This window comes from Dermacentor variabilis, chromosome 3 (genome assembly GCF_050947875.1).
Source record: "Dermacentor variabilis isolate Ectoservices chromosome 3, ASM5094787v1, whole genome shotgun sequence".
Classification (NCBI taxonomy): Eukaryota; Metazoa; Arthropoda; class Arachnida; order Ixodida; family Ixodidae; genus Dermacentor; species Dermacentor variabilis.
Genome location: NC_134570.1, coordinates 191,836,106 through 191,862,755, shown reverse-complemented (window position 1 = coordinate 191,862,755; position 26,650 = coordinate 191,836,106). Strand labels below are relative to the sequence as shown.

The 26,650-nt window shown below is 44.8% G+C and overlaps 1 protein-coding gene across 2 annotated transcripts in view; it reads right to left on the bottom strand.

The window, feature by feature from the left end:
• Positions 1 to 26,650, bottom strand: part of LOC142576580 (ribosomal protein S6 kinase beta-1-like) — a 102,712-nt gene that overhangs the window by 37,421 nt on the left and 38,641 nt on the right. For both annotated transcript variants that reach the window (XM_075686767.1, XM_075686766.1), the window contains exons 6-12: positions 25,852 to 25,985; positions 19,993 to 20,093; positions 15,113 to 15,203; positions 14,233 to 14,323; positions 11,715 to 11,756; positions 7,383 to 7,448; positions 5,616 to 5,756 (exon numbers count right to left, since the gene is read on the bottom strand). In XM_075686767.1, coding sequence (XP_075542882.1) covers positions 5,616 to 5,756; positions 7,383 to 7,448; positions 11,715 to 11,756; positions 14,233 to 14,323; positions 15,113 to 15,203; positions 19,993 to 20,093; positions 25,852 to 25,985 — 666 coding nt within the window. The remainder of the gene's footprint in view (positions 1 to 5,615; positions 5,757 to 7,382; positions 7,449 to 11,714; positions 11,757 to 14,232; positions 14,324 to 15,112; positions 15,204 to 19,992; positions 20,094 to 25,851; positions 25,986 to 26,650) is intronic.

The following is a 26,650-nucleotide window of genomic DNA, read 5'->3' as shown; positions in this document are numbered from 1 at the left end:
TTCGCCATCTTCATCGTCGACAAGAAACACGCAATATGCATGTATCAATATGAACGCATGCATTTTACTGACCCCAAGGGCTGAAACTGCCACAGGCATGTCTGGAATAGCTCTAAAGGCCAGCCAGTACCTCTCTGGCATATTGGTGCTTGTACTGTGGCAAGAGACGGCAGGCGCATGTGAAATACACACTGTGTCTAGTGACAGTGGCCCCTTCCCGCTTTTAGTATGTTTAACTGCAATACATCACATTTTTATTTATTTAGAAAGACCTCACAGGCCTACGAAGAGGCATAGTGTGAGGGGGGCATACGGCACAGTTTATCACAAGATACAATGAGTAAAAAGATATTGATGCATAAACATAAAAAGATAAGCACTGGCACAGGACGGTGAAATTTACATACCTACAGAAAGATGTCAAGAACAAAGAAAAAAAAATGAATGAACAGATAAGCATTGCATAAAAACAGCAAGGAGTATTACATAAAAGCAGCAAGGTACTTTGCGTTGAGACATTATACACAGCATAACGTAAAAAAAAAAAAAAAAAAACAGAAAACAAACATATGGCATAACATGTGGCAATACATTGAAAACGTAAACGTAATGGGATTGATAAGTACCTGTGCACTCGCTCAGCCCTACGCACAGTGTGGAGAACAATGTTTGACCAAATTACTGCAAAAGGCATGATTTCTGAGCGAAGCAATGCTATCCGGAAGGCTGTTCCAGAGACGGACAGCGCGAGGCAGTGGTGAAAAGTTAAATGTTTGTGTCGCTCCATATACGCGGACATATCTGAAATCATTGTGCAATCTGCATGATGTGAAGACTTGGTGTTTCAAACAAGGCAGGGATAATCTGTCGGAGTGAATAAATTTATGGAATAATGACAGCAATGCAATATCACGGCGAGTACTCAACGACTGCAACAATAGTTCGGCCTTGATCTGCGTAACGCTAGACTGGGCACTGTAATTATGAGTAATGAAACGACTTGCCCTATTCTGAATGATTTCTGGCACTTCAATTAGGTGATGCTGGTGTGGAGACCAAATGGGAGACACGCACTCAAGCTGGGGTTGCACGAACGCGAAGTAGGCCATTTTACACAAGGCAGATGAACCACTGCGCAAATTCTGGCGCAAAAAACCTAATGATTTGGATGCATTGGCAGAGACACACATAACGTGCTCAGACCATGATAGGTTAGAGTAAGGTGCACGCCAAGACACTTATATTGTGTAGTCAGGGATATAATACTACTGTTAATGTGGTAGATAAACTGCAAATTAACAAGTTTACGGGTGAAAGACATTGTTTTACATTTTGACACATTTAGTGTCATGAGCCATGTAGTACACCCCTGCTTCACTATTTCTAGGTCTCGTTGGAGCGCTATATGATCATTACTATTGGTTACTGGATGGTAGATTATGCAGTCATTGGCGAACATTCGTATGTAAGACATGTTGTTAGGCAGATCATTTATATAGATTAGAAACAACAGAGGTCCCAAAAGACACTTCCTTGTGACACACCAGAAGTAACGTTAGATTTGGGGGAACTGAAGTCATTAACAGAGGTAAATTGATCTTGATTAGAAAGTTACGTAGCCACGACAATGTACAGGAGTCCAACTTTAACACAGAAAACAGACCTGGGCGTGCCTTTCCACGAAATGCCTTCCGACAGCAGTTCGCACGACCAGGGGCTATGGTGACTTTGAGTAATGATTAAGTGCCATCAAGTTACCCTGTAGTGCTCTGTGGTGTGCAGACAGGACCTCCACACTGTCGACTTCAAGAAAGACTTACGGAGCGGCTGCTGAAGCCAATTGTTGTGTCCAATTTTTTGACAGTTTTTGAACACAGGCATCCCTAGACTATGGCCTCCTGCACCGGCCCCGAACGCAAGGCTACCGACCCTGCCTGCTGGCAGAAAGCTACCCCGGCGGGAGTCACGTGACTCCAGCGGTACGGTTGCGAGTGCCACCTCGCGATTCCAGCTCGCAAATACGGCAGGGAGCCTCCACTGTGAAAGGAAGCAACGTCGCAGGCATCTAGTTAGGGGTGCTACCCCAACAAAGTGAGCGCCGAACCAATGGGCAAAGCATGCTGGAGTCGTGTGGCAGGCGCGGCCAGTCCATGACTTCAGAATCCCCTTCAAACATTTGATTTTTGTGTGCTTGTTTCTGTGTGGAGGATAGCTGAAGCGGCGAATTTGAACACAGAGAAATGCGCTTTCTGATAAGACCAAGATGGTGGTGCTCGGTTGTGCCATTCCAGAGACATTGTAGCAGGAAAAACATCATTTCTTTCATAATTTCCGTGAAAGTTTTCACGCCATTGCCTGATGCAACCAATTTTTTATAGCACTTCTATGTGGTTCTCAGTGAAGATATTTTGTAATCAGATAGAAAAAGAGTTACAGAAACTGAAAGTGTGATTTTCTAAAAATCGGTAAAAATAAGAATAGAAAAAATTTTTCTAACAATGCCCCCTTTAAAATGATTGACCATGCTGGCAAGTGGTGCGGCTTATACATTTCTAAATAACGGACATGTCCACTGCTATAGAGGTCGCCCAGATAAGAAGCAATACGGGGTAGGATTCCTAATCCATAAGGACATAGCGGGCAACATTGACGAATTCTACAGCATTAATGAGAGGGTAGCTGTGGTCGTAATGAAGCTTAATAAGAGGTATAGATGAAAGGTAGTATAAACCTACGCTCCAGCATCTAGTCACGACGATGAGGAAGTAGATCAGTTTTATGAAGATGTTGAATTAGCGATGAGAAAAGTGCAAACTCAGTATACTGTAGTAATGGGAGACTTCAATGCAAAAGTGGGGAAAAGGCAGGCTGGTAAGCAAGCAATTGGCAACTACGGCGTCAATTCTAGGAACGCTAGAGGGGAGATGCTGGTAGAATTCACAGAAAGGAATAAGCTTTGAATAATGAACACCTTTTTTAGGAAGCGCAGCAGCAGAAAGTGGACCTGGAAAAGCCCTAATGGTGAAACAAGAAATGAAATTGACTTCATACTTTCTGGTGATCCCAGCATAGTGCAGGATGTAGAAGTGATAGGTAGGGTAAAGTGCAGTGATCGTAGGTTAGTGAGGGCTAGCGTTCACCTCAACTTGAAGAGAGAAAAAGCAAATTTGGTGATGAAAAAACAGGTCAACCTAGAGGCAGTAAGGGTAAAAGCAGACAAATTCAGACTGGTACTTGCAAACAAATATGCAACCTTAGAACAGAGAGATGATGATGACAGAGCTAATGAATGAAACCGTAACTAGGTTGGCTTCAGAGGCAGCAATTGAAGTGGGAGGCAAGGCACCAAGGCAACCAGTAGGCAAGCTCCCCGTAGGTAACAAAGGACCTAATAAAGAAACGCCAAAAAATGAAGGTGTCCAACTCAAGAGATAGGATAGAATTCGCGGAACTGTAAAAACTGATCAACAAGGCGAAAATAAGGGATATTCGAAACTATAACGTGAGAAAGACAGAAAAATACGGAAAAATGGATGCAGCCTGAAATCAGCGAGAAAGAAACTTGGCATAGGACAAACCAAGATGTATGCGCTGAAAGATAAGCAGGGTAATATCATCAGCAATCTCGAAAATATAATAAAAACAGCGGAAGAATTCTATACTGACCTGTGCAGTACCGAGAGGAGTCCGAATACTTCCATTAGAAACAGTAATGAACAGAATACAGAAACTCCTTCTATAACTAGAGATGAGGTCAGACGGGCCTTGCAAGGCATGAGACGGGAAAAAGCGGCAGGAGAGGATGGAATAACAGTCGATTTAATCAAAGATGGTGGAGAAATAATGTTAGGAAAACTGGCGGCTCTCTATACGAAGTGTCTATCGACTGCAATGGTCCCAGAAAACGAAGAATGCAAACATTATACTAATCCACAAAAAGGGAGACGTTAAAAAATTGAAAAATTATAGGCCCATTAGCTTACTCCCAGTATTATATAAAATATTTACCAAAATAATCTCCAATAGAATAAGGGCAACACTGGACTTTAATCAACCAAGGGAACAGGCTGGCTTCAGAAAGGGATATTCTGCAATGGATCACATCCATGTCATTAATCAGGTTATCGAGAAATTTGCAGTCTAATAAGCCTCTCTACATGGCTTTCATAGATTACGAAATGGCATTTTATTCAGTAGAGATACCAACAGTCATATAGCAGCATTACGTAATCAAGGAGTGCAGAACACTTACGTAAATACCTTGGAAAATATCTACAGAGGTTCTACAGCTACCTTAATTCTGCACAAGAGAAGCAGGAAGATACCTATAAAGAAAGGGGTCAGACAGGGAGACACAATCTCTCCAATGCTATTCACTGCGTGCTTAGAAGTAGTAGTCAAGCTATTAAACTGGGAAGGCTTAGGAGCAACGATCGACGGCGAATACCTCAGCAACCTTCGGTTTGCCAATGACATTGTTCTATTCCGCAACAATGCAAATGAGTTACAACAAATGATTGAGGACCTTAACAGAGAGAGTGTAAGAGTGGGGTTGAAGATTAATATGCAGCAGACAAAGATAATGATAAATAGCCGGGCAAAGGAACAAGAGTTCAGGATCACCAGTCGGCCTCTAGAGTCTGTGAAGGAGTACATTTACCTAGGTCAAATAATCACAGGGAACCCTGATCATGAGAAGGAAATTCACAGAAGAATAAAAATGGGTTGGATCGCAAATGGCAGATGTTGCCAGCTCCTGACTGGAAGCTTACCATTACCATTGAAAAGGAAGGTGCAAATCAGTGCATTTTACCAGTGCTGACATATAGGGCAGATACTTGGAGACTGACAAAGAAGCTTGAGAACAAGTTAAGGACCGCGCAAAGAGCGATGGAACTTGTTAGATTGTAGATTGTTAGGCACAACGTTAAGGGACAGAAAAAGAGTGGTTTGGATTGGAGAGTAAACAGGCATAGACAATATTTTAATTGACATCAAGAGAAAAAAAACAGAGCTGGGCAGGTCATGTAATGCGCCAGTTAGATAACCGTTGGACCATTAGGGTTACAGAATGGGTACCAAGAGAAGGAAAATGCAATAGAGAATGACAGAAGACTAGGTGGAGCAATGAAATTAGGAAATTTGCGGGCGCTAGTTGGAAGCTGTTGGCGCAGGACAGGGGTAATTGGAGATCGCAGGGAGAGGCCTTCGTCCTGCAGTGGACATAGAACAGGCTGATGATGATGATATCTGGAAGAAAAGTGCGCATTAGATTCGAGTAAATACGGTATTGGCTGGCAACTGTAGAACCATGTGTGCTTCTGTATTGCGATGCATACAGTTTATGAGATTATGCAAGATGTAGAGATTATTAAGCGTACTCTTTCTATGAAGATGCTTCAACTACTCACGACAGCACAGCCTGTGGCAACACATGCCTACCTTCACTAAGTTCACATGTCATCAAGAAAAACATGGTGGCACTTCCTCTCCCCTATGCAGAAATCTAAGAATGAAAGTCAAGAGAGATCACGGAGAAGTGGGCAGCTGTTTTATCTGATTGGCGAGGGGGAGCACTATGGAGGAGCTTCCCTTTGGCCTAACAAGAGACCCACCAGCTGTGGCTTGATGGGGGGTTCCACGCGCCTTGCCAGCACATCCTCCCAGTTGACGTGCCGGAAGAAGGGGTGCGCCTTGATGTCACGCGCATCATTAGGTCCACTGCCCAGTCGCTGGAGTACGTTGCGCCTTAGCAGCTACATACAAAAGGAAGCAGGCAAAGCATCTCGACTCAGCAACTTCACATGGTTTTACAGCTGTAGTGATAGGAGAAACTCTTCCCAAGCCACAAAAGACAGCTATACAGGGAAAATACGGGTAAGGCGGGAGATACAAATTCAAGACGATGAGCAAAACGAGAATGAGGTAAAAGTGGGAGCCAAAGTTTCGACAAGTGGACTTGCCTTTTTCAAGGTGACACATGCTTTCCTCGGCACAGCATATATAAGGGCAGCTGGGCGAGGCAATGACCGAGGGTGTGTTAGCGGTGAGGGTGTAGACTTGAAAATAAAGGGGTACTATTTCAACGTTGGTGAGGGAATGTGCGGTAGCACCGTGTGTCAGCTGACTGTATGTTTTTTCGTGGAAGAGGCCTGGACGAAATGGGGGGGGGGGGGGGGGGGATTATCTGCTCTGCTGGAGGTCAGCGAGCTATGGCCTCTCTGAAAGAGAGACTAAAAGAAGCGGCAGAAAATGGTGCTTATGGGGAAGGAAAAAATAAATAAAATTTACTAAAATGGCTTTAGTATATAAAAAAAGAAAGAAATAAGAGAAAGGGAAGGAATGGGAGGAAAGAAAAAAAAAAAGGTAGAAACACTAAGCAGCCCAATGAAAAATAAGTGCCTATAACTTGAAATTCAGCATAGCAAATAGATTCTAAAGCTCTCTTTGAAAAAATTTACGACTATGGGCTTCACAGCAGCAAATTCAGCATGCAATTATTACGCAAGAAAAAGAAAAATCATTTCTTGATTGGAAAAGTGGAGGTTGCATTCATCACGTGAGTGCGTTTGTTACGCGAGTAAATGCGGCATTTTGTTCTAAAGGCTGGTGGTCTCTCAGATTCTGGTGTAGGTTGTTTCTTAGCTAATTCGGTCTGCCTCTACAATCTTGACGTGAAGTCATAAGTTCCTCTTGACCCTCATCGCTAACACACCCTCGGTCATTGCCTTGCCTACCCACCTTACCCCATCTCCCCTTTAGAAGAACCCTACCTATATATACTGTGCCGAGGAAAGCATATGTCGCCTTGAAGAAGTCCACTTGTCAAAACGTTGGCTCCCGCTTTTACCTTGTTCTCGTTTTGCTCAAAAGAGAGCTATGAGTACATGGCCACTTTAACAGCATAAATACCAAAGCTACAGAGGGCTGACAACAATCTCACGGCCCAATAGTAACAGTAGACCCTCGAGTATGAGCTAGCTGCACCGTAGCTGCTTTTGCTGCAGAACATTTTCTGTAAGCCTCAAAACTTGTTCTAGTTTTTTTTTTTACCTGATACGTGATTGAAGATCTACAGATCAGCACTCGCATGCTCCTATTTTAGGTACACTGCTCAGCAATTCAAATGCAATAATAAACCTGCATGGCAGCCAGCGCTCTTTGCACATTCGCATTTATATGCATTTTTCCCACTTGTGTTTTGACTTTGAATTTCTTTATTATTTTTTTTGATAACCTGGCATGTTTGCTGCTTTCTTTAACTAACAGTTGGGAGCAAGAGAGTGAATCCATTTATGCCTCTCTTCTCTCATCCCTGCACCGAGTCGCAACATACTGCTACCCATGCCTTATAACCTGCAGCCCACTTTAACCCCATTCACCTTTCTTAAGAGATCCCTTGCATCAGGTGTCAGGTAAGGAGGCAGATTGAGCCGACAGCGCAGGATCTGAAATGATGGGCACAAAATGTGCAAACATTACCCACCACAAAACATCTTGACTATGCCATCTGGTGATTATTTTGCATTAAAATAATGACATGTTTTAAAACTGTGATGCTAACATTGCCACACACTCAGTCAATTTTCTTCAAGCTGCAAATCCCGTCACCCTTAATGGGGCCAAGACCACACTTGTTTGACTAGTCACAGTTTATCATTTTAACGCGACATGTTAAAGGGACACTAAAGGCTAACATTAAGTCGACGTGGACTGTTTAAATACCATTCTGGAAACCTCGCAACACTTGTTTCGTGCCAAGAAAAGAGTTTACGAGAAAATTGCATCTGAAGGGTCCGAATAATCTTTTTCGAAATTCAAATCTACCGCTACCCAACCGAGGGAGTGGTGACGTTGCATACACCCTCACCAGCCTTTGCTGCGGTGCCTGACAGACAGTGGTACTGAGCCAAGACAGATAAAGAAAGAGTGGCGGATTCACCGCTGTAGCAGCTTTTTGGCCAAGTAGCATAGACTGTTTTGCGTTCTAAAGGGGTTTTAGACCGTTCGTGCATCCCGCAACAACACATGGAAGTTAAATTCTCTGGTACTTGCAGTTTGAGTTTTGTGAGCCAGCAAAACCAGCACAGCCCTACACGATAAATACTGAAATGTGAAAGCGCGGGCGGCGCGGAGTCGAGAGAAAACTAAACCGTTCAACCGCTCGTGTCGTTGCCAAGGGTCATTTCTCGATGAGTTCTTTTGTCTAAAAATGAAATAAAACTGGACAAGTAGCATTTTATTTCATCTTATAATACAATACAAGGATGTTTTGTGCAAGGAGTGGTTGAGTATTAGTGACATAATTTGACTGAGGAGTGCTTTCGTCATTGGGCAAGTACTTGAATTTCCTGGGGGAGTCTCCTAATGATGTCCTGCATTGACCTCAATTTCTCGATTATTAAGGTTCTGTTCGCAATAATATTGACGCCTTAGAGATTCTGGAGCGCTACTCTATCACTTTAGCTTGACCTAATATTTACCTTTAGTGTCCCTTTAAGGGCTCCCTGCTGTGGAAAATCCAGTGTCAGTGTCGGCAGTGTTGTTCGTGAGCGAAAATTTCCATACAAATTTAGGTATAGTTAAACCTCCATATAACGAAGCATTTAACTTTTCATAACCTCTTGTCCATAGAAAACCATGTATTTAGAACCTCAATATAATGAAGTGTGTCTGTATGCAATTTCAATAAAATGAAGTTTCACTGGCGCCGTAGAGGAATGCATAGACAATAAACGGGAATTACCGCAGACACAGATGATGAAATAATTGAATTACCAGCGGCTGTTTGCAAATGCACCTCTTAAATCGTGCGCCGGGTCATGTTCATGTTCTGTATAAAGTCCAAGTGCGATAAGGTCCTATCGTGCCCCAGACACTATGTGCTTTAGGTGCAAGTAAAGTGTGCGAGGGTGAGACAAGAGAGATGGTGGCTTCACTAGTGCCGCCTTCCTGCATGAGCAAAGAGAAAGAGGGGGAGGGGAGTGAGCTCGTGCTGACGCTATCAAGCATGCGCAAGGGGGCTGGCGTGGGCACAGTCACGGGTAGGTTGGCGCACATCTCGGCCATGGCTGCGTATGGCTGTCAGCGTGGCTGAGCGCATACGCAGTCGCGCACCCTGCTTTAGGGGTAATCTGCTGCATGTGCAGAGTGGGTGTGCCAAGATGGTGTGGCACCATGTAAACTGTCATACCACACGTTTAGTATTGGAGGTTGCATAATCTAGAGTTCCGGTGATACTCGCGGTGGCGCTCGCGGGGAGTATCGATAGTTCATGGAAGAGCAGACACTGCTCGCGTGTTTCTCTTTCCCTGTAGCTCTTAGTTTGATGCGTTCAACTTTACTGCCGGCTACATGCTACTTCCATGCTTCCTCAGTCGTCATGAGTGCTCCAGGCCAACTAAACATTCGGCGCTTGTTCACAGCAGCGTTCAAGAGGGCTGCCATCCTTTACGCCAAAGAAACAGATGACTGTGCAGAGGGCCACAAGTTCAATGTTTCTGAACGGGTGGTGCGAGAGTGGCGACTGCAGCGAAGCAAAATTTTCACCTGTGACGGCAAGTGAATTTCCTACGGGCCGAAGTCTGGATGCTTTCCGGAGCTGTAGGCCAAGCTTGCGGCATATGTCGCTCAAATGCGTGATTGGTCCCTGCCTGTGAAGTGCGACATGGTTATGAAACCAGCCCAGATCTTCGCCTTTTAAGGACCTGCTCTGCCGTGAGCACGAGTGGCTGGCGGCAGAAGACAGCGAACTTATGCCAACTGGACCTGTCAAAAGAGCCTCCCTGATGGCTGCGTGTGGTTGGGTGCATTCGACGTGGGCTGCTGTTCCAGAAGATGTCGTGGTGCGGTCGTTTGCCAAGTGTGGAATTTTGCTGGACGACGACGCGCTGTAGGACCGTAGCAGCGATGACGATGGCAGCACTAGTAAGGACGATGGCACAAGTGAAGACGAGTAGTCCAGTGACCATGATAACTACCAATAAATTTTCGTTATCGAATGTACCCTTGGATATGCTTTTTTTTTTCTCCTGTCAAAAGCAATATGAGGGGGTCGACTTACATTCAAGTCGACTTGTACATAATAGTTCTGCGGAAACCCATGAGGTGGAGAGAAGTAATTAATGAAGGGAAAAATTAGACATCCACCCCTTCGTAGCCATTGCTACAAAGGAAACCCATACGGGTTCCTCGAAAGAAAAGCCTCACAGTTGAAGAAAAATTCCGGACCAGGACGAATTTTTCCTCAACTGTAAGGCTTTTCTTTCGAGGAACCCGTATGTGTTTCCTTTGTAGCAATGGCTACAAACGGGTGGATGTCTAATTTTTCCCTTCATTAATGACTGCTCTCCACCTTGCGGATTTCCGCAGAACTATTACGTCAAACTCTTGCCTTTGCTTTGCGTTGTCGACAAATTCGACTTCGCCCTGCCATCTACTAACCGCCTGGTTAGCTCAGATGGTAGAGTGGCTGCCCCGGAAAGGCGGTGGTCCCGGGCTCGTGTCCCGGACCAGGATGAATTTTTCTTCAACTGCGAGGCTTTTCTTTCAAGGAACCCGTATGCGTTTCCTTTGTAGAAATGGCTACGGACAGGTGGATGTCTGATTTTTTCCTTCATTAATCGAGTCGACTTACAATCGTGTAAATACGGTACCTCCGGGATCGGCTCATGCAAGAAGCCACAATGTTTTTACCAGGAAGCTCACCTTCGTGCATAGCATTTGCCACCAGTGCTTTCTGGTAAACATTGTGGTTACCCAAGCTGCAGTTGCCGGGAGACGTGAGAAGTGGTCGGGTATCTTTGAATGCTATAGTGTTCCATTCTTAAAGACAAAGCTTAAGCGTCCTCCAAATTTTTAACCGAGCTTGAATGGTCCAATATGCATACACACATGCACATGCACGCAGATGTGTGCATTGTAATGGACATTCCAACTCAAATTCTGAATCTGAAATCGCTGCCTCTATGCCACTCCCACCGGCAGCGACCACCAACCCTTTGGCACAGCATGCAAGATGGCAAGAGATGCGAGGCCCCTAATGTGTAAGCTGCTCAGAGGCAGCCCCAAACTATATGTGCATAGTGCTAGACTCTTCCAGCTCCATATGTTCTGGAACCCAATTGCACAACAAGGGCACTGCCGCTGAATGGTACCTGCAAGTTTTCAACTCGCACAATAAAGGCCGCACAAACGAGAGAACGCTGGCAGAAACTACTGTATATAGTACTCATAAAAGGCCCGCACTTCTTAAGATGAATTTCTATAGGGTGTGGACCTTACCTGAGGCAGGCTTATCACCAAAGTCTCAAACTTCACTCTGATACGCAGCTTAACACCACCCCTGATGCTCTGCTATGAACAATCTAATTCAGTCGTACCCATGGCTTCTGCTGCCCTTGTCGTTTGATGAGCTTGCCTTACTGTTGCCCCCTCCCAAAGCTTGTTTTCTGGTAAGTCTATACTTCAAGATTCTAGTCACCTTGAAGTTCTCGATGACAGTTTTGAAACAAAACTGCATGCCATGCATTCTATATCCTCCTCCACTTTAAAAAAATTTAATTCTTAAGTTTTACGTGCCATTCAAGCTCCAAAACTTGGTGTCATGTTGATGCCGTCAAAGAAAGACCTGGCATTTAGGCAAAGCCAAAGCTTAGTTGAATCATGTGTAAGTCGCAAGCTAACATACATTGCTTCAACAAGAGGGTACTCACTTTTTCTATTGTCTTTTTCCTGTTCTCCGCCGTGTATGGAGGCTGAAAGAATGAATATAAGCAACAATCACCTCATTGGACAATCAAACTCTCAAAGGCGACACATACTTGGGGGAAAATGGTTGCAGCCTCGGCCCTCATCAATAAAAACTTCATTTTAAACTTTATTCAGTTTAAAAAGAAATTCATTTTTTTGATGGACAAATGCACACATGGCTCCTAAGCATCCATGAAGGCGACCCCTGAAGTGTCCTATCACACGTGAAGGTGACTGCCTCTATGGACAGGTGCACAAGCCCATGTGCACCTTTTACATGCAAGCGTACATGGCTAGGTGCACCGAGGGCTGGCGAGGGGTAGTGTGAAGCCACGAAGGAAGCTGAGGAGGAAGGCACCTGGAGGTGGAGAAGAGAATTGCATGCCGGGGAAAGTATGAAGCAGTGCGCTGAGTGCACGGCAAACCAACACCACCTAGAGGAAAGTCTAGGTGGCGTTGAGCGAAGTGGGGAAGGGAGAAAGAGGTGAAGTTCGCAGAGGAGGAGGGTAGGCAAAGTGTGCCGAGCTAGCCTCCTCTGGCAGTTGCTACAGGCTGTGTGCACACTATGGAGGCACCAAGTTTGTCTCGTGATCAAGTTGCCGAGCACCGTGTGAGAAGGGCAGAGCAGCAGCGCAAGCCGTGGCAGGCCGACCGTGAGTCAACCGACCCCAAAGTTGTCGCTAAGCGCCAGGCACGAGCTGCACAAGTGCTGCCATAAGAAAGCGCGTCAGCAGCAGCGAGTGAAGTGACCTTTGTGCTATCGCTTCAACGCTTTTCGCTGCCCAACTGAGCAGCGAAAACAGAGAATGCACAAAGGTATGAGCCATCTGCAGATTGCTTTCAAGGCACGGCGCATGCCGCTGTGTAAACCATGCAGTTGCTACCGCAGTGTGAACCACCTGCCCTCCCTCCCGTGCTGCCTTCCCGCTTTGCTCCTTTGTGCACAATTCGGCTCACTTGTTGCACACTTTCACTAACACGCACAGAATACGGCGACCGTGTTACTGCCCCTGGACTTCATACAGAACATTGCGATGACCACAATGGCTGAAATGTGCCTGGAGTGTCCGTATCGGCAATTATATATGAACAGCACGCATACGCTTGCACGTAACCCGCGCTCACGAAGTGAAATGTCACTAACTCCCATGCTGTTTGTTTTCGTATGGGCAGTGAAGGCGATTGCTTGTATGGCTTTTGCTTGTTTGACTGCCTGCAGACATTTGTTCAGTTTGTGTGCACTTAGGCTGCACTTGAAGGGCTCCTCACGACGTCTGGCCATCTTTAGCTGACAAGTGCAGTGCATACAATGTGCACTAACGATCGTGTCTTATAAGTATTACATCTCTATGCACTGCACACGCAGCCAGAGAGTTGACATAAATCCCACTTGTGTGCCTACACACATGGCAGTGCTGTGATATTACACACAGTAACACGTGACTTCGAGAATTTTTCACGGCAACAGCAGTTATCTGTTTAATCTGCTGCTTCAATAGATGAATTAAAAGTTCAAAGAAATAATAAAGCAAACGAATTGAATGTCTGCGTGTTTTTGTTTTACTTCGTACTGTAGTATGTACTTCTACTTCGTTTGCTTGTTCCCACGTTGTGCAGTCGCGCGCGCAGAGAGCTAAGCTGTGTCACTTTCCACCGTGTTTCAGCACCGTGATCATACTCTTTTGTCCTTTCGCGTCTGAATCAGTGCTCACGATTGTGACACTGACGGTGTTTTTGTGCAGAGCGTCCAATATCATTCACTGCACAAAACAAGACAAACTTTACAGCTCGTACATGAGACAGTCACCACAAGTGCACCACTCAGCAAAAATGAGAGAGAGAGAGAGAGAGAGAGAGAGAGAGAGAGAGAGAGAGAGAGAGAGAGAGAGAGAGGCTGTGATGCTATTTGTCACGCGATCCTCCGGCTTCAGTATGCGAGAGTGCAGGGAAGGAATTTCGCTTGCGGAGGCTAGACGGGGCCAGTGTAGAGAGTGTTTATGTTGGCGGTGCCGCTTGCCTCCTGAAATCATGGGTTTGCAGCACTTTAAATATTGTCATGTCTGCTATTAAATAATTTGAAAAATTCTTGCGGTAGAACACTCCTTAGAGGGCACCTAACAACTTCCAGTGTATAACCAAAATTTGCTACAAGGCCTGGTGAGGGGCCCTTTAAAGAACCCACACCCAATTTTAATGCAGAAGGTACACCCCTTATATGAACATAAGGGATGTGTGCCTATTTCCACAGCATACACGTGGGGTAGCTAGCTTAGACATCTGCCAAGTTTCTCGTGCCTGACTAGTTTTAGAACCCACACCGGGAAAACGACAGCACACAGAATCAGTCTTGTGGCCAACACGTGAGCATGCTGCCATTGCCATCATGCTGTGCTACAAATGGACCACATGCTGGAAAACGCACACTGCCTGTAAGCAACAATGAACACTTGCACGCACAAGCAAGAACATAAACTCACTCACCGCCCCTGTGAGCATGTCGTACATGAGAGCACCTAGACTCCACCAGTCGACTGCCTTGGCATGACCCGTCCTTGTCAGGATTTCCGGAGCCCTGAGTTGTACATTCAACATGAGGTGAGAAGACGCATGCTGATATGCGAAGAGAGTTGCAGCACAAGCAGCATATTTCACTGCATACTTCAAGAGCCTACTTAACCAATGCGGCCTCACCGGCAATTGCAGTGAGCACAATTCTGTGTCGGAGCTTAAAGCAGTGTAGCCAGCCATTTCCCGAATTAAAATCAGCCAAGTTCCGAAGAACAGCCATGTCCCGTGTCTTGGAAAGCATGAGCAGTCCACTGACAGGGGCATGTGGTGAGCAAGCATCGGCAGACAATTTAAGGAGGGCTCCTTCAACATTGTTTTTTTAACCGGTTTCCTCTCGAAGAGTCAGAGTTCATCAGCCCACTCAACAAACTGCAGCAAAAGTGCAGACCTCCAGCTCGGTGAGAAAAACACCTTCCCTGCCAACTGTCTCGTGCCCGAGCACTGCATGCCCCGCTGATGTGGCGCAATCTCTGGCACTTGAGAGGTGCTTTTTAGTTTGCGCCTGGACCTGCACCTACAAGGAGCACACTATAAACAGTGGGCATGCAAGGAGAGTGGCACCATCTCAGCAGACGGAGAGCTACTTCCATGTTCACTCTAAAAGAACTCACAGCTGCGACATGTTCGTTACATTTAATACGCACTGCCTTCGACAGCGTGACAATAATCAGTCATGATATCTTTGTTTTTAATAACTAAGCATTTGTTATAACCAAAAATAACCAAGCATGACTGCGCTAGTTATAGGTGGGCCCGACGGTACCAGCCAAACGCAGAGATGGAAGACCCTCACATGTATTCTATCGTCCCACAAAACGTGTGCGTCATGGCACCGTCCTGGATTGACTCCTTGCAGAGTCCAAAGTCTGTCAGCTTCACGTGGCCTGCAAGAAACAACAAGGGAAAGTGTCTTGCTTTGCAAAGCTGCATAAACGACATTGAAAGGTTTACAGTTCAAAACTCTGAACAGAAATTGGAGACAGAAACAACCTTGCCACTTGGGACATTAGCGTGCATGTTCATTTCAACATAAATGTAAACCGAATAAAAGTTTATTAAGTGACAAGAGTAGCATATTTACATCATTGTAAATCAACCAATTTTTCTCTAATCTGAAAATCTGAAGTGGGGGAGGGGGTCGGATTACAATAAAAACCAAAGCACAGCACTACCAACAAAGGCGAGATAAACAAAATATGAGAGACACTACACCATGGTTACAATTTTATGTTTCCTTTACAGCTCTACCTGTAGCATCTGTCTATCCGCGTGCTTGTTTGGAAGGATATTTTTATTTTTAATGGGAGTGTTGATAGCTGAAGGAAGGACCACTGTTCCAATCGCCGTGGCACCGACACTCGAAACGGTGGCACTTCCGGGGAGTATCGATAGTTTATGGAAGAGCCGACACCGCTAATGCATTTCTCTTTGGCTCTGTGTGACTTGACTGCCATCCACGTTTTACTGTCATGCTTGATCAACTGTCACGGATGCTCCGAATCCAATAAACATTCGGCGTTTGTTCATGGCAATGTTCAAGAGGGCTGCAACTTTTTATGCTGAAAGAGCAAACAACTGCGTGGCAGGCTGCAAGTTCCATGTTTCGGAACAGGTGGTGCAGGAGTGGCATATGCAGTGAGGCAAAATTTTCAGCTGTGACGGCAAGCGAAGGGGTTTCCGTAGGGCGAAGTCCGGACACTTTCCCGAGCTGGAGATCAAGCTTGAGGTGTATGTCACGGAAATATGTGATCGGTCCCTGCCAGTGATGTGCGAAATGGTCACGCAACAAACCCGGGTCTTCATTTCAGAAGTGGGGATACCCAGGAAAAACTTTGAAGGCAGCAGGACTTGTGCATCAGCTTATGAAGAGGGCTGGTTTCTCCCTGCGTGGGCGTACCAGCTAGTGAGTACCAGCATGTGCCGGAAGCTGCCTGCCACATGGGAGGAGAAAGTCCTCGCATTCCATAGGCACCATTTCAAGCTTTGCGACTCACGGCAATACTTGCCTAGCCAGATTGGCAATGCCAATCAAACTTTCGTGTATTTCAACATGAGAAGCAGCATGACAGTGAGTGTGAAGGGAGCTCGTAAGGTGAAGCTCCTCACAAGCCAAAATGAAATGCTTTGCTTTACTGTCATGCTGAGCGCATGGTATGAAACTCAGCCCACATATTGTTTTCAAGCAAAATACGAGCCATTCGAAGCCTTACCCAAAGGTGTAGTTATGCAAGTCAACGGGAAGGGCTACATCACGGATGACATGGTGGTAGAATGGTACCGTCTTGTGTGGCTTCCAAGGCTGGGGGCAACCCTTAAAGATCACATTCCCAAACTTTGCCTGTTGGACTCCTTTTTTTGAAAAAGTTTCAAGTTTCAAGTTTATTTTCTCTAAAGTTAGCACAAATTGTGTGCAAACACTATATGGCCCCTTAGCTACAGGCTAGTAGTGGGGCCATTTACAAATATATAATTGGCAGTAAGCTTGTCTGTGACACATTAATGCACAGTATAAATATAAGGAACACATAGAGCATATAGAAAAACAGTATAGAATAAAAGGAACACTTGGTTAGTACAAAAAAAAAAAAATATCGTTTGAAACTCAGCATAAAAACATATTTGTAAGCAAATACATACCATTGGTCTCGTTCATGGGAAGAACATACCGTATTTACTAGCATAATGATCGCACTCGCATAATGATCGCACCCCTGAATTTTGTCGTCAAAATTCGATTTTTTTCTTTCCCGTGTAATGATCACACCCTGAACTTGTTGCAGTGATATATCATGTTCCAAGTCTAGCAATGATGATCGTGCTTAACATATGTCCAATGCTACACGAATGACTCGAAGACATACCAAGCGGTCTGCACGCACCCAACATACTAAGCAGATGCTCCATTTCATTCCTTTCCGCACTTCCATGGGGAAAAAAAAAAGAAACTACAATCAAACTTGCCTTGACTTTATTATTTGTAGGCTTCATAATGGTTTTGGTCAACAAGAACAACATAAAGGGCGCCTTTCGATACTTCTCGTCTGCACTCGTGGGCACGCAACAAATTGTGAGCGGCAACAATAGTGGCCAAGTTTACACGGATACGTTAGAAGTGTACCCTATTTATACGCCGATGCTTGTAACACAGCTAAGGTATTCGCACACCCTTAGTGGAAATGTGCCATATTAGGATAGCAATGAAGACAGATGCCACAGTTTCCACAGCATGCCGGCCATGTGTTTCTATGTCACTGGCAGCTAAGCACGCCCATCTGTTTCTGTCCCCTCAAAGTGGACATGGCTACATTATTGCCGCAAGCTTGCAAATATTAACAATATTATTCATTACTGATATGGAAGAAACTGTTTCAATTCGCATAATATACTCACAAGACGAAAAATAATCACGTTCGGCGCGTTCGCCTTGCTCCGCCGGCCACCATTCTTGTTTTCGTGTCCCGCACTGACAGCGGCAGCCGCCTGCTTGTTGACCCATTGTCATCCCACAGTAAATGCGGGACGAAAAAAGAAAATATTTCTTTGCATGGGATATTTAACCCACGTAATAATTGCACCCCTGAATTTGGTTCGATTATTTTGACAAAAAAGCGCGATCATTATGCGAGTAAATACGCTATTCAGACAGGTTCCGCGGACATTTGCTGAAGATAGTGTATTTCTAACCAATGTGATACATTTTTGTTTTGTTTAGCCTCAAATGATGAGTTATTCCACATTTTTATGCCAATAAATTCCGCTAATCTCTGGACATATACATTTCTTGTTGGTGGCATATTGAAGTTGCAAAAGGTTTTATTTCGTGTTGGGTGAGCTGGCATATGTAATATGGATACATGAAATGCATGATTGTCTGTTATGATGCTATTAACGCATTTGACTATATTTATTTCGCACAAAGAATCGAAGGGCAGTATTTGTAATTTGACAAAGATTGGTTTACTTGTTTCATTTCGCTGAGAGAAAGTAAGGGTGCAGACGGCTCGTTTTTGAAGGCATCGAATAGGTTTGAGGTACGTTGTGAAAGTCCATGCCCGTGATTCAATACAGTACATCAAATAAGATTGAATAAATGAAAAATATAAAATGCGGAGAATTTTTGTTTGAATATGTTCCCGTGCCCTAAGAAGAACATAACAGCCAGATGCTAGCTTGGAGCAAAGAGCTTCTATCTGGCATTGCCAGTTTAGATTTTTGTCGAGAATAACACCGAGATACGTATATGAGTCGGTGCGTTTGAGTGGACATTAATTTATAGACAATGAGATAGAATCACTACTGACAGTTTTGGAACGTGAATGAAAAAGAGTATATTTCAGTTTGGTATTGTCAATTTATTCACAAGAAACCATTTATAAATCTTAGAAAGCTCTATTTGCATTTTTTCTTCTATTTTCTTGATGTTGTTAGCTGTGATTATCAAAGCAGTGTCATTGGCAAATGTTAATACATTAGCGGACGTTAAAATCTGGGGTAAGTCATTGATATAAATTGTAAAAAACAAGGAACCAAGCACAGATCCCTGTGGCACTCCTGTTCTCAGATGCTGAGGGGATGAGGTTACCTTGTTTATATCATTGATTTGGTTTCGATTGTGAAAGTAAAACTACGAAACAATTCAAGTACATTGTTGTGAAAGCCATAAGTGCTTAGCTTATTAAATAAGACATTATGATCAACGGTGTCAAAGGCTTTCTTTAAATCGAGAAAAATAACTGCTAATAGTTGGTTATTATGAAGAGCGCTGTTTACTACCTGTGCTAATGAAAGTACTGTGGTAGACGTAGAGTAATTAGGTCGAAAACCAGGTTGTTGTGGGCTGAATACGTTATAGTTGGTTATAGATGGCATTGATAACACTTAGAACAGATATGAAATGCCTTTCTTTGGAGAGTGCTTTCATAGCAGACTGCAATGTCGTTGCCCAATACACTAGGGAATTTTCATCCATTTTAACTGCATAAAAACATGTTCTATTGCCATATTGTGATGAGTCACAATGGCAATGAGTGGCTCTGACAGCAGGATCATCACATCAGAAACACATCAACATCACATTACATCAGAAACATCACATCATGCTATTTTTATTAGATCTTCCTCGCAGGTTACATGCACTACCCTCGTGTTTTCACTCTCCCGCATGAGTATTTTGCCGTCAGAAACCCAGCCAAACTTCCATTTGTTTTCATTCTTGGTTTGCATAGCTTTCCCAAGCAGTATCTTATTTTCTCTGCAGAGGTGCTCGTTTATGAAGACAGGCGCCATATCTACCCAATTCTAATGCACATATTTTCTCCCAGAAGATTGACCTGAAAGTGCCTGCATGTTACAATCAGACACAATACCAAAACCCTGTTTGCGGCATTCACTGTCTGCTGTCAGAGCCACTCATTGCCATTGTGACTCATCACAATATGGCAATAGAACATGTTTTTATGCAGTTAAAATGGATGAAAATTCCCTAGTGTATTGGGCCAACGACATTGCAGTCTGCTATGAAAGCTCTCTCCAAAGAATAGGCATTTCACGTGCTGAAGACAGTGGCGACAGGTATGCACCACATATTTTTCACGCTCTGGAAACTTCCACACCTTGCTGGACAATGTGGTGAAGTAAGAGCCGTGACCAATGACCAGCTTCTCGATGACTCACCCTGTGCATCAAGCAGGACATTTTCTGGTTTGAGGTCCCTATAGATGATGCCCTCACGATGAAGGTGCTCCAATGCGAGCACTATCTCAGACAGGTAGAAGCTGAAAAAAAAAAAAAAAAGAACAAGACCATGAACAAGATGAAGAGGGCACCTGCACATATTACATGAGCTCTTGGGCATCAACACTTCCTGCTCCTTTTGAATGCACCACCAGCCTAATTGCGCACTCGTGGACTGTGGCAATGAAACGGCAGAGCTTCTGCACTTGTGTTTCCGCGCCAAGGAGGCAGAGTTAAACAGCGCTTTGTTGGCTTCTTGGAGCAGATACTAAATCAGCACAGCTTGCTAATTGTGACGACTCCAAATATGCCATAATGGGAAAGAGTAAAGGCAAGAAATAAATTTAAAATTTAAAATATAACACTGAGCGGTCTATTTCATATGTCATTTTAACCCGTTTGCTGCTGCCGGCTGTGTGCACGTGTGAGCCTTCTGCACCACGTTTCTTTACTGGAAGTATTAGTATGCTAAACGCTCATTTTGTTTTGCCACCATGAACGCCCATGCCAAATATTTGGTGGGAAAATAATGAAACATACATTCCTTTACCTTTGAATATCATCAGATTTTACTTGGGGCAGTTTTTGAAGTAGCAGGCATTTCATTGTGTAAAAAAGTTTGAAGCACTCCAACATGGGTTGTCGTCCTTTGGTGAATCGGAGCGATAGCTACTGTCAAAAGCATTTTCTTCAGCAGAAGGCTTAGAGAAAGTGCTGTCATCACAAGGGTTATTATCACTGTCACTGTCGAAGAGAATATCTAATATCTGTCACTCACAGAATACACAGCATCCGCTGAATGCTGCCATTCTTCTGGCACTCGAGACAATAAAAAGATAACCAGAAACATACAAAAGTGTATTAAAGCAACACAGGTAACAATGACTATCAGTAACATATCCAACAATGCCCAGATAAATCAACAAGTGTTGCCATGCATCAATAGCTTAGAGAAGTATGAAAAACGGCTGCCCAGCGATTTGCCGGTTCTGGCAATACAGTCGAATGCCTTTACTCTATAACGAAATGCTTGGGGCCCCCAACTTGAGGTCACTTCGTTGCATGGATTGTGCACTGCACCACTCACGATAGAATGGGGCAGAATTATTCCTTCATTATACAGGTCATTTCGTTGTAGAGGCGTTAGGCAGTATTGCCCTTCAGGTGTGCCAGAGAATTCGCCGGCTTTGGCAGCAAATCGGTTGATATAAGTGCTGTGATATAGAAGATGTTTGTTTCCTGTTCCACGGCTTAAACGCGAATGAAGCTGTGAGACTAATTTTGAGCAGCACTGTCAGGGTATGCGCTTTACCTCCGTAGCTTTCCTTCATTGCCACAGAAAGTTGTGATTATAGCATGCTGGTTCATATACCAGGCTTTTCTTGCAAAACAAGAAGTTGCTGAGGCACCGTGAAAAGCAATGAGCACTTAGGCGCGGCACTGTGCAAACAAGTTTGGAGTTACCATTGTTGCCAAACACGGTATGCAACGAAACTAGCCACAAAACACAGCTCGTGTATCGCAATTCCAAGACTGTTTACAGAGTAGGTCTTAAATTTCTGAGTAGTGAACAATGGCAGCGAAAGCTTACACGCATGCACGTAGTGAACGCAACCACTGAACAGACAAACAAATAACCTCAACAGTACCTCGCAGCAATTTTAGTATGGTCGACTTCCATTAGTTTGACCCTGACAGTACCAACAAAATTGGTCGAATTATTCGGCACACTGAATTAAGCACGACTCAGTAAATAAAAGAGAAAAAAACGCCGATTCAGTCGGCAGTATTTGCCAGATTCTAACACGTCCCTGAATTGAATGCACGACCACTTTTTAATACAAAGTAGAAATGGAACCCACACCTAATTTTTTGTAGCAAGAAAAACATAGCACGCCGCCGATAATAAGAAAAGGACGACAGCTGTGAACTTTACTTAAATAAATTTACATTCTGTGAAAGTAATGTGCATCATCGCTCTTAAGACAGCACTTTACTGTTGTCTATGAAAAACATGTTCTCCATATAGTAAATAGCATGTTTGACATTTTGCATTTATCAAATGACTCTGCAAGAAGTGCAGACATGACGATGATTACGTAAGAACTCATTTTGTTGCCATCAATGGTCACCATCTGTTGATGGCAATAATGATGACACTAGCTAGAAGTTGTCACAAATGCAATTTGGTTTGTATCGGACTGCATCACTCAAGCAATTTTCAAACGAATTAACCAGAATAAAATTAATAGAAGTCTACTGTATTAACACCGTGGGAGACATCAGCATGAACACTTGAATCCTGAAGAGGTTCAGAGCTAAGCACGATTTCAGCATACTGCGTAATATAAGAAAATGCAGGGGCTTTCTTCCTTTAATGAGTCAACTGCCTAAATGGTTTGAAATGAAAATTTGCCATACAGTTCCGCAATAGACTGTCGTAGGCACTGCAATAACTATTACTCCTGAATAGAACAGGAGAGCATGATGATGATTATGAGCGAATTCCCATTTGAAACGGGGCAGTGGCATGTGCCAGTACACTCAAGCATAAATGAGAAGAAAGGGGGTTAACCAAGGGGCCGGATTTTTATTAGCCACATTACAAGAAGCAAACAAACAAGAACATAGGGGAACTTACTTGTGCTCAATAAATGAAATAAAGAAGCAATAAATTAATGGAAACAAATGTGAATGAAGAAAATGGCTGTGGCTTAGCTAAGGTTAAGCCCAGGATGCGAAGCATACTAGCCTTTATTTTAACGCGACAGCGTTAAGGAGCTCGTGTCGCAGAAAAGCCGGTGTCGTCGGCGTCGGCTCAGGCGTGCGGCGCTTGCTCAGGCGCACATTTCGTTGTCGCGCCGAACGTGTGCGTTGCTCGACGCTCACCGCGTTCGATGCGAGGGGCGACGCTGCGAGTGACGGCGCGAGTTGGAGCCCCGTTTCTCCTCTGTCGTGACGTCACGGTCTCACGTGGTATTGAAGGCGACACCGCCGCGCCTGAGGAGCTGGGTTGAGCTCTAGTAATATGCTTCGCATAAAAACAACTTGCCGCAGGTGGGGAACGATCCCACAACCTTCGCATTTCGCTTGCGATGCTCTACCAATATAGCTACCGCGTCGTCGTTTCCCCATCCATTTTTTGGGTATTTATGTGTCTATATATGCTAGTTCATATGAGCACGTATTAGTGATGAAGATGACTTCACAGGCATGAAAGGTATAATGTAATTTATTTAACAATATAAACAAAGAGATTCGCAAAATAAGAAATTTCGTGAAAGTTAACAAATGGCGAAATACTGCTGCTTGCTCAATCCCTATAGGAAGGCCCAGCGTCGCCGTATGCGCTGCGGTTTCATTTGCCGAGACGAGAGACACTACATGTTTATGTGCCACGGGGTGCCTGTATCCAGTTGGCCGCGAATCCTGGCGAACTGTTGGCGCACCAGACTAACTGTGCCCCGAAGCACATCGTGGTCGTTCGAACCAGCTGAGGCCACAGCCTGCTCAAGCTTCTCGCATACGGCGCCATAGTTTTAAAGCAGGCAGCGAGCATCCGTGTTGCGAAGAAAAACTCCCGGTCTGCCGCTGCATGCAGCGTAATGGCTCCGCATGTCCTTGTGGGCAACGGTGTCGCCGCACTTGGAGCACGTCGCCGGGTACAGGGTGCAGCTCTCCCGCAGGTGCTGGTCCAAGTCTCTCAGAGGTCCAACAAAGTCGCAGCCACCAGCCGCATTAACACAACATACTCGCTTGTGGTCAGGGTGCCCGGCTTCCAGCTTAAGCTCAACAGAGCCCGTATGCTGTTCGCAGCAACTAATTCTGTATGACCCGTAGAAATAACAATACGAAGCATACTTGCTTTCGCAGAGTCCACATATGATGTACTGACAGTCAAGCCTAAAAATTCCTAAAGACACTGAGCCACACTAACTGCAAACCTGCCATTGCTCGAGCTTGTCCATAAACTCCACTGTCTTCATATCCACGTGTCTCCCGGGCAACCCTTGTATTCGAGTTGGCGGGGGCGATAACTCCCCGAATGCACCCCGTGAAAGGCACCTCTGCCGGGCGCCGTAGCGTCCTCGAGCTTGGTGATTCCCTTCTACTCCAGACCTCTGGCTGGGAAGCCATCTCTCCCCACATTTAGATAGCAGATGGGTTGACCGCTGGCACTTTCCCAAAAGGACCTCCCATATCAGTGACAGGAGGCCTGAGTCCTGACAACAGGAAACTCCAGATTGTCACCTTACAGTACTACTCCCAAACCGGAAGGCTTGGTTTCGCTTCCGCGCCCTCTTAGCCACTTTACAGTATTGCCCGAGGCGCCCACTAGGAGGGGGGGGGGGGGGCGAGGTTAAACACAGGCAAGCTTCCTTGATCTTGATCACCAGCTTGGATTACATGAGAGTGCCACCTCACGCAGCGAAGTCACCTGTGATTGTGTGGATCTCCTACACCTCGGTGAGGCACCACACATGCAGCCTAGTTCAATTTCACTCGCGCAGCCTCCAATGAGCTGGATTACAGGGGCTCGCAAGGACCCCCAGCTTTAGATGGCGAGGTTTTCCTGACACCTGGGATCTAGACGTACCTCGCCTCTCATCCCAAACATACCTTTCGTATGGTTGTGTCGGCCTCTATGCTTTAATTACAAGGAGGCACAACCTTCCCCGGCCTTAGGCACCCCCTCTAGCATTGTGCTGGATTACAGAGGATTACAGAAGAATTACAGAAGCTGGATTACAGAGGGTCACCACACCTTCCAGTGTCAGCTGCCAAGATGCAAGTGTTCCTCCAGACTAGGCCACACGGTTTATGCAACACGCCGCGATGCCCCACCCAATTGGTTGGGTGGAGATCCACCTGTGACTGAACCAACCGCCCGAGCTCCGCTTGGATTACGGGACCAGCCACAGATGCCAAGTTGAGTGGAAATAGCTATATTTTGGCTTTGATACGTTGCTTGCATGGAGGAAAGAAAAAACTGACGAGAGGCCGTGACGTCACTTGTTGTGAAGCCTTTGCGATACTGGAAGTTGGCGTTAGTTTGTTTTTGTGAAGCTTCACGAAAACAAAGTTCTGTGGCAGCCACTGCATGGTGTCGAACAGTACATGCGTATGTATACCCGAAAGTGGTCATCGGAGAATATGGCACTTTTTTTAGTCACTCGTGGAATAAAGGCACTTGTTTTCTGGCGAATTGGGATTTTTCCGGCTCCCAATTATTCAGACATTTAGGCCGTCCCCGTCGAGCTTGAATTATTTATCGGCAACATGCAGGTAAATTAAATTCAATTTATGAAAGTGCTTTAATCATGCACACTATGCACATCTGCCAACCACTGTGGCCACGCAGGTAATGCACAGTTGGCACACTTCGTTGCAAAATTGTCTTTTTAACAGGATGGCGCAGGAAATCTTGTTTGGTGCGATTTGGTGGAGGAGTGGGAGCATTGCTAAAGTTATCTGATAACTTCACCTAACTGATGTGCCTAATCATTAAAAAATGCTAATTTTAGAGAATTCAGAAACTTTTTCTTTTTTTCTGTTTTCACAGAAGAACAATGAATGGGGCTAGTTTATGGTACTGAACCTCACACGTGCACTGCAAACAGCCCAATGGCAAAATAACCACAACACAAAGAGCTCTTCTATCACAGTTAATGTACGCACCTTTAGATGACATTCTGCTGCAGTTAACGGATAACATACAGAGCGAACATAAAAGACAGTTGCAGACGTATTGCAATATGCATTGCAGCTAACGCAGTGCAATACCAGAGGCACACTCACCTAGCAGTGTCCTCTAAGAAGATGCCCTCGCGCTCTAGGTGCATGAAGAGCTCTCCGCCACTCAGGTAGTCCAGGATCAGGTAGAGCTTGCCGCCCGTTTGGAAGGCATAGATGAGGTCCACTATGAATGGGTGCTGCACACACGACAAATAAGGCAATGTCATCAGCATTGACCAAGGCAACTGGCACACTAAAAAAAAAAAAAAAAAGTCATAGAGGCAGACATGGCATCCATGCAAAGAGAGAGAAGCTGGCCAAGTGGACTAAACGGTGAAATGTAAGGCAATTTTGTTTCAACTATGTTGAGTGGCTAGAACAGTTGAATTGGGAGTGCCAAATAAATTAAGTGGACACAGACATTTCCTGCCATTTATGTCCCAGCGTATTAATTAAGGGGGTCGCGAGGGTTCTAATATGTTTTTCTTTATTTTTGGTTCAATTTGAATTAAACTTCACTGTCTCTATCAGTTTTTGATGCTGATTTCAAATCTACAATTACTTTTCTGATAGCTACTCTGGTTCAGGAAGCATTAAAGTCTGAAGATAAACTTAATGGGCACTTCTTACGGGGCTTTTTGGTAATTTCGTCTTGTTAAACACTGAAAAGGAAAAAAAACTGTCGTTGGTACAATCCGACAAAGAGGGTCGCTTCACTGTTTTTCCAAGCAGTGTTTACAATACTAAGGTACCAGATGCCATAAACTCTTCATTCCTTAAGCGGGACGATGTGTGCCTAGCCAAAGTAAAGAAGGACGCACGCAGGTTGTGTGAAAGCCCTGGAGTAGTTGCGCTCCATCGG